The sequence below is a fragment of the Clarias gariepinus genome, chromosome 6, assembly GCF_024256425.1.
Source record: "Clarias gariepinus isolate MV-2021 ecotype Netherlands chromosome 6, CGAR_prim_01v2, whole genome shotgun sequence".
Lineage (NCBI taxonomy): Eukaryota > Metazoa > Chordata > Actinopteri > Siluriformes > Clariidae > Clarias > Clarias gariepinus.
The window spans coordinates 21,161,177-21,169,528 of record NC_071105.1 but is presented as its reverse complement, the minus strand read 5'-3'; the positions used below and the strand labels follow the sequence as shown (position 1 = coordinate 21,169,528).

Sequence of the window (8,352 nt, the reverse complement as noted above, 5' to 3'; positions counted from 1 at the left end):
TCTCAAACCAGTCCATCTGTAACCTGAAACCATGCCATGCCATTCCATACAGGAAAAAATTATATTTGATGTGAACATTGACTGAAGTGCTTAAACCTATCTGCAAAATTTTATGTATTGTGCTGATCCCACATTAAATGCATTAATGCGCTTAAATGTTTTAATGGCACAAAAGATTAATATGCACTTTTAAGTGATTAAACATTGGCATCTCAATTGGACAGGGTGCCTTTTTATTTGTCCTGGCTTGCTGCACAGCTTCTGTTTATGATGATTGGTTGTCTTCTCAAAGGAGCAGAACATCATAACCAGATGCCAATAAGCAAAAGGGCTGTTTTACACTAGTGACGATTAATTCATACTGTTTGAGGGTTGTTCCCCCTGGCATTTGGCTTTCATATTAATAATGTTGTGCCATGCCAGAGAACACTTGCAAACTTGCCTACTATTATTGATATTTTGGTCACAAAGTCAAGAAAGACCTGAGGATGAGATATCTGACGAGATTCTGAATAATGCTCCACACTGATGTTAGTTAGCAGTTAACTTTCACATGCCCCAATGCACCATATTACCATTTTCAAATCAGGTTTGCTGATCTCTGCCTGAGCATGGTACAGAGTATTCAAAATACTGTTCAGTCACTGACACCTACAGTAAAGCAATGACTATGATCAGATAGAAAAGATGATCATCTTAGTGTTGAATAATTTCTTTGCAACACCAAAATACAATATTTTAGGCAATTATTGGATAGAGATAGAGAGGGCCTAGGTATTTTTTCAGATGATTATATAATACCTAGGCCCTCTCTATCTCTCACTCACTCACACACACAATTGGGAGAAAACCAGAAAGACTGAATTAAACCTGTGCATACACACAGAGAATTTCCATTTCACACAGAGTAACCTAAGCCCAGATCAAACCCAGCAGCGTCAAGTGGTGTGACCAATCGTGGCCCTACTCCTAAATGCAGTCATGCTTCATTTTTCACTAAACTGACAATGCTGGTTCTTTGATAATTTTTTTGAAGAGCTTATAGCAGCCTCTACAGGCTTAAAAAACAAAGTGCCCATGAATACGTGCACACTGCCAAATATAAACCCCCCTATTTGTCACTACATTGGTAGCTTTTAAACCTTTTTAGGTTTTTAAGCTTTTGTGACAAAGATGCCATCAGACACCAGAGCTTAGTTTGCACTTGGGATCTGCTGGTAAATATATGTTTACTGTAAATAAAATTACCATTATGAATGACACTTGAGGATTTCTGAAACTCATAAATGAGATGCATGTGCCCATGAGCAATCTCTGGATATGGCACCAACCCCATGACCTTACTGCTGTAAATATGTGTGGTGTTACATTTCATGTGACAACTGCACATAGACCCAGAAGGGTAGGGACAAGCAATGTGGTATAAACTCTAGTTCATTTTAAATGACTGGTCTGATATGGATGGAAATTAAATAGAATCTGTGAGGTAAACAAGCCTTTTTGTAATAAAAAACAAAACAAAAAAACCCTGTATTTTAGAGGTACCTTATTTTACAGGAAAAAGGGGAAAAAATATTCTTGTGTTTAAGTTTATATGCACTAAATGAACACTAACCAGAGGAAAGCAGGACTAAAGAATTGTATTCTCCAACAGTCTTTTTAATAAAGATTAGTGCAAATGACATTCTTAGAAAAAAAAAAAAAACGGTTCTTCACTGTACTTAAAGATTAATTGAAAAATTGATCATTGTATATAAAGTGTGTGTTTAAGGGTTCTATAAAAGCCTTTAACTGTTCTTTTAGAGGGCTAATCAAAGAACCCCTAGGGGGGCAAAATGTCTTACAAGTATAGGAAGATCACATACTGTACTTTCACACAAAGGTCCTTAAAACTTAAATTGAGAAACTAACATGAGAAATACTGTAGTTCATATGCAGTTACATGTTTCTCCTTCAGCCATTATTCTGCTTTTAATGTTTCTTTAGCAGACTTTGCCAAAGGCTCCTCCACTTCTTCCTGCTCAGGCTCAGCTGGGATAATGTCTCTCATTTGATCGTCTACATTCCCATTTGTTGCGGTGTCTGTCTCATCTGACAAAATCGGAATCTCCTCCACCGCAGTCCCAGATTCTTGCTCTGTATCACCATCTTCCTGGGACTTTATTTCTGTAGTTAATATTTTATTTAAAATCTTTTGGATTTCTTCTACAGTATGATCTGTGTTTTCCTCATCAATTATATGTGTGGGCATGTCTGTTTCCTCTGAACCCATCTGCATTTCCTGTGCTGAATTCAACTCTTCTTGCTTCACCGCACTAGTTTCCTCTGTTTCAGTAGGGGTGGTGCTTGAATCATTTAAATTAATCTGATTTGCATCAGGCACCTCTATTGGCTTCTCTGGTTCACTTGTAACAATGTTTGCCTTTTCTGAATGAATTCTAATATCTTCCTCATTTACTTCCACTTTCTTATCCACAAATTCCCCTGTTTTAAGAGTCACTTGATCTAAATCCTCCAAAGTTGTCTGCAGCTTATCATCAACAGTCTCCTTCATTTCATTTGTGACCGTGTGTGCCTCCTGTAAAGTCTCTTTCTCCCCTGAAATATGCAGCTCTTTTTGTTCTTCAGTAGCCCCCACTTCAGTTTCTGTGCCCACTTCGGCTGAGGGAGATTGACTCTCTTTTGTAGGCTTATCCACAGGCCATTCCTGTGGTTCGAATTCTTCAGCAACTGGTTGCTTCCCATTAACTGAATCCTCTTCTTTTTCTCCATCTTCCACTTTAACCTCTTCTCTAAATTTGTCTTTTTCTTTAGTATTTTCCATTTTTTTTCTCTCTTTGTTGTCTGATGTGGTGACCTGTTCCTCAATGTGAACCTCTTCTTCAGGTCTGCTGGATTGCTGATTTTCAGACAGGCGCTAAAATATGACACAAGCAAAAGATTACAATTGGGCAATAAAATTTGCAGGTAAGCTGTACACAAAGTCTAATCACTTTCAGGTATTGGTTGTCCCTGGCCACTGCATGTCGTTCAGGGCATTCAGTATCTGCTGTGGCATAATTTAACCCTCCCTCCCTAGCTCACACCTTAAGTGTTTAATTTCATAACACACACACACAAATACTACAGTAGGGCAGGAGTTGGCATACAGACTGGGCAGGGTGCCAATCCATTACAGGGCACACACACTCATTCAAATACTATGGGGAATTTGGGAACGTCAATTAGCCTAACCTGTATTTCTTTGGACTGTGGGAGGAAACCGGAGTACCCGGTGGAAACCCATCGAGAAAACACGCAAAATCCCTGCACACAGATCCAAGGGAGGAATCGAACCCAGACCCTGGAGGTGCAAGGCAAGAGTGCTAACCACTGAGCCACCCCAAATAAATTACCTATTTAACAAAAATTAAGTCAAAAAGAACAAACAAAAAAACATGTGGCCACTACTACGTAAGTACCCCCCCACCCATAATTCAATGTAAATCTAACTTAAAGCAACAATAACTTTGAATAGTTTCCTGTATAACTATCAGTCCCTCACATTGCTTTGTAGGAATTTTGGCCTATTCTTCCTTATAACAAACTGCCAAAACTGCTTTTGTAAAGATCTGAACACTTGCTGAATTAATCAATCAAGGCCTGCTGATTAACAGCAACTAGCTGCAAATTACCCTCTTAAATTCTGAGGAAGCAGGAAGGGCGGGATTTAAGTATTGCCCACATGTTTTTTTTCTTTTTGGCTTTATTTTCATTTTAAAGTTGTATTTTAAGTTATATGATGTTCATCTGAGGTTGTATTTGCCTAATATTAAACCCACTATGATCACTGATGATTCTTGTTATGTTTTTACACAAAAACACATAGTATTAAAGAGGAGGGGACTAACTTTTGAAAATGACATACAAATAAAATTTCATTGTTGTCAGCCCTGCTTGTACCTGGTTCTGTAAAGCCTCCATCTGAGCTGTGAGGTGGACATAAATTTTGTCTGTATTCGTCTGAAGATCTTCCAGACGATGGTATAGAGACCTCAGCTGTCTTTCAAGTTTGTGAGTCCGCTTAATTTGTTCAGATTCCAGCAGCTCCCTGAGAGGAAAAACAGTGTGGTTAAAAAACAAGCCATCCTTTTCATTTAGATTAAAAGTTTATACTATTCTTTTGACTAGAGCTGTTAAAGTACTTGAAATTCACAAGTACAAATTTGAAATCCACAAAAACTTTTATAACAGCTATAATACATTCACCACTGGGACTTACAGGAAAATAATTACTACAAACGTTTTTATACTCACTTAATATCAATCACCTCTTGTGTATTTGTAGCAAGTAATTCCCGGTTGGTTGCAAATAAATCTTTTATTTCATTGATCTCCCTCTTTTGACCCTCTAACCGGGACATCAGACCATCGACAACAGAGATCTGCTCGTCCAAACGTAAATTGGTGAATGAAAGCTGGCTAGAAAACCCAGACATCTGAAGCGATAGCTCTGTATTAGTACTCAACATGGTGCTGACACTCTGCTTTACAACCTCAAACTCAATACTTTTGTTCTTAATAATTGCACTTAGGGCAGCGATGGAGATTGTGTTCTGCTGAAGCTCTGCCAGTTTGTCGTTCATCTCGGTTTGCAGGGACCACACTTTGTTTTGAAGGTCTTTGGACTTAATTTGCTCAGATGTGGCAAGGGCAAGTTCAACCTGTCTCTGTGCTTTAGCATAGGCATCTTCCAGAGCCACCAGGCGTTCTTCAAAACCACCCTCACTGGCCAGCTGATAAAAGAAACAAAAAGCAAAAACCCAGTATAAACATAAAAAATAAAAAAATACTTCACACATGATTCACAATTTTACCTACTTATAATCAGCTGATTACATGCCTATCTTAAGTGTCATTTACATTGTACTGAGAGTCCTATTTTTTTTTTTTTTTAGCAAAGATAGCCAATAAGAATACCTTTGACAAATAAATAAATTTTAAAATTGTAATACGAAAAGCTACAGAACAAAGATCATTTAAAGGAACCTAAAGTACAATTACATGAATAACACCAGATTAACATGTCATCATGAGTGGGAGAGATGACTCTGTGTGTTTACTAAGAAATGATAATCATGTAGAGGGTGTTTCATAAATGATGTTACATTCTGCTAAAAGAGTTCAGATAAAATGTATATGTAAAGACAAAGGGGCCAGTTTTATAGTTTAGCTTTGTTAGTGATAGCACAATGTCCTTTTTGTTTTGTTTTTTCTTCGTTAAATTAAAAATAGACGCATCACATATCATGCATATATTATGTACTTATCTATGCTATGGGATTTTGGTAACTTTTTTATACAAAAGGCAGGGAATATAAGAGAAGAGGCACCTGCTCTCAAAAGCAGTGTTGTACAAAGAAACATGACACTACTCGAACTGGCCTAGTGAAGCTATTAATGGCCTGAGGTGGTCATTGGGGAGTTTAACACAGTCACAGGCCATGTGCTATCTGGTCAGCTCTTGCTCTTTCTGTACATGAAACTGATAAATGTGTGTTTTGTTTACTTTTTTATTTACTTATAAAAACCACAGCTTATTTAAAGGTTGTTCTATGACACCAAATAATAGTTTTAAATAAGCTTTTTACTTTCCCACGCAGGTAAAGGTCGAACATTTGCGCCTACCTGTGCTGCGTTATCAGGCTCTAGTTGCTGCTGCAGCTTGATGATTCTCGCCTGCATGGACGCCAGCGTTTCCGACAGACTGTCGATGGTTTGTTGGTGATCGCTACAGACCCAGCCGAGTGCTGACCCGCCGACAGCGATGATCAGCAGTAAAACACCCGGGATTACATACTCGCTAAATCCTCGGGACGAATGTCCCGCAGGCGGCTCTAAAGGTAACCAGTTATCATCCTGTTTACTGCTGCTACTCTTTCCTCTGCGTCTCGCCATCGCTCTCCTTACACAGCTGCCAGGTTTACACCCGTGACCCGCTCACCCGGAATAAGCGCCCCCGGTGTGGAGATCGTCCTCCAGCGGCTCGGCACGCGCACTACAGGCGGTTACAAGGTCAAGCGTGTGTGTGTGTATGTATGTGTGAGTCGTCGCTTCTGTGTGACGCTGACCTTTCCAACCTGTTGCTCCGTCAGTATCTTCTATTGTACAGCCGTGAGCAAAAGTTTTGAGAATGATACAAATATAAATTTTCACAAAAATCTGCTAATTCAGTGTTCTTTTAAATTTCATTTTGTCAGATGTTGCTATGAAGTTACATTTTATGCATTTCATAGGTGTCAAATGCTATTATTGAAAATGATAAGAGTCATTATTTGCAGTGTTGACCCTTCTTTTTCAATACCTCTGAAATTCGCTGCCTAGCATGCTCTCAATTAACTTGTGAGCCACATCCTGACTTATGGCAACCCATTGTTCCATATCATTTTAGTTTGTCCACCCACCTCTTGGAGATTGTCCACAAGTTCTAAATGGGATTAAGATTTGGAGTGTTTCCTGGCTATGGACCCAAAATCTCGATGTTTTGTTCCACGAGCCACTTGGTTATCAATTTTACCTCATTGCAATGTGCTCTGCCATCATGCTGAAAAAGGCATTGTTCATCACCAAACTGTTCTTAGATGGAAGAAGAAGTTGTCTTGACGAATGTTTATATTTAATGAATGAAAAGTGCATTACAAATAAAACGTATTATTATTATTATTATTATAAGAGTAAAAAAACATTAGCTGTACCATTTAATATTGTGAATGCCATCATCAACAAGTGGACAAAATAAAGCATACAGTATGGTGACATTCCCCAGATCAGGATATTTCTCCAAAACTGATGAAAGATGTATTGGATAAGCTGCCAAAAAAAATAAAAGGAATTAAATGAAGTAACATTAAAGGAGCTGCAAGAATATCTGGTAATAGTAATACAAAAAAGTAGAAAAGGAGAGGATAAATTTGCCCACAGTGGAACATGGGTATGACAGCATCATGCTATGAGGCTGCCTTTATTAAGCTGGAACTGGGGCTCTTTTTCTAGTTAGAACAGTACTTATATATTTTATACAAAATAATATATTATACAGAACTAGAAATACTGATATATTTTTGCCCAGTACCTGCAGGCAAAACATGCTTTAACAAAGTATTAGTTAAATGTTTAAAGAGTGTACACACTTCTCCAACCATCTTAATACCCCCTAAGTCCCCCCTGTATTTATGTTTGTTTTGTTAAGTTACATAAAAGGTACAAAATTTCTGACATGATTATCCTGTTTTTTTTTTAACAACACAAAAACCTGCAATTTTAAAAGGGTGCAGCAGTAGTTTAAAGGTGTTAAATATTGTTTCAAGCCATGTCACTAGCAACTATTTTTGCTGCATTTGGGACCATGATGCATGTCACCATAATATTTTGAAATAGAATTTAAATATAGAGATAATGCTACAGCAATCAAGCTTTGTGTACAAGACAAATAAGATGCACACATGCTGCCTGTGGTTCTCACTCAATGTTAGAAAATGAAGAAATCACGGAAGTGACACAGTCAGATGTTGTAAAAATGGACATTAAGCAGCATAATTACTCTAAGCAAATGTTAATATTTTGCTGTTTTTGAGGTGGATTTTGCAGGATTATTTTATGACCATAAGCATTATTTCAACATCATTTTATCAAAGTCATTTTAACTATCAAAAGTAAATTGTGTTTTGGGTTGTTCTGGGTGGTCGAGTTTGCGTGGTTAGCTTTCTGGCTGGAAATTTGTATGGATGCATGTTCAACATTTTGTTCTTTCAGCCTTTTGTAGAGAAAAATAAATTACCCTTAAGAGCCCTAAAGCTAAATGCATTTAATGATTTGTTACATGAATTTTGTGTTTCATTTAGGATTTTCTGAATAAGAGTATTTGCAGATGCCTGAAAATGATATAATCTGTTCATTGGTATGCATCTTTATTTGATCTACATTACTGGTTCCCAAATATAATACTAAAATTATGGCAGGTGGTCCTCCAGGACCGGAGTTGAGAACCACTAAACCAACTTCTACATTTCTTAAAAATAAAAGAAACCAGAGAAATTGAAAGAAAGATGCAAACTGTGGACAATTCCAAAATCTAAAAGAGCCTGCATGCTTCCTTTTAAATGTTAGGGTTAAGATTAGGTGTGGCTAACAATAACTAGCTGCATTGATAATGTGATTGGAAGGTTCTCACAATAATAGAAATATGTGTGTGAGTTAGAGACACAGACCTAGTAGTGAAAGTGAGAGAGCGACAGAAAATGAGAGAGAAAGTTATAAACTCAGTATTGGGCTGTTTTGCTACGAAATAAAAAAGACAAAGAAACAAAAAGTAAA

The 8,352-nt window shown here is 37.5% G+C and overlaps 1 protein-coding gene across 1 annotated transcript; it reads right to left on the bottom strand.

Moving 5' to 3' along the window:
- Nucleotides 1–1,644: 1,644 nt before the first annotated feature.
- zgc:66479 (uncharacterized protein LOC327541 homolog) lies at nt 1,645–6,017 on the bottom strand. The gene is made up of 4 exons (XM_053498731.1): nt 5,668–6,017; nt 4,297–4,775; nt 3,943–4,090; nt 1,645–2,917 (listed from the first exon to the last, which is right to left on the bottom strand). Exons 1-4 carry the CDS (start codon nt 5,935–5,937, stop codon nt 1,961–1,963), a joined length of 1,854 nt encoding a protein of 617 aa, XP_053354706.1. The 5' UTR covers nt 5,938–6,017; the 3' UTR covers nt 1,645–1,960.
- Between the last annotated feature and the right edge of the window lie 2,335 nt (nt 6,018–8,352).

Excerpts from the sequence above, each read along its gene's own strand:
- zgc:66479 (XM_053498731.1), bottom strand. The coding sequence starts at position 5,937 with ATGGCGAGACGCAGAGGAAAGAGTAGCAGCAGTAAACAGGATGATAAC. Across the intron at positions 4,091-4,296 it reads CAAGAGGTGATTGATATTAA|GGAGCTGCTGGAATCTGAAC; the intron begins GTGAGTATAAAA and ends TTTTCCTCTCAG. Across the intron at positions 2,918-3,942 it reads TGGAGGCTTTACAGAACCAG|CGCCTGTCTGAAAATCAGCA; the intron begins GTACAAGCAGGG and ends GTCATATTTTAG.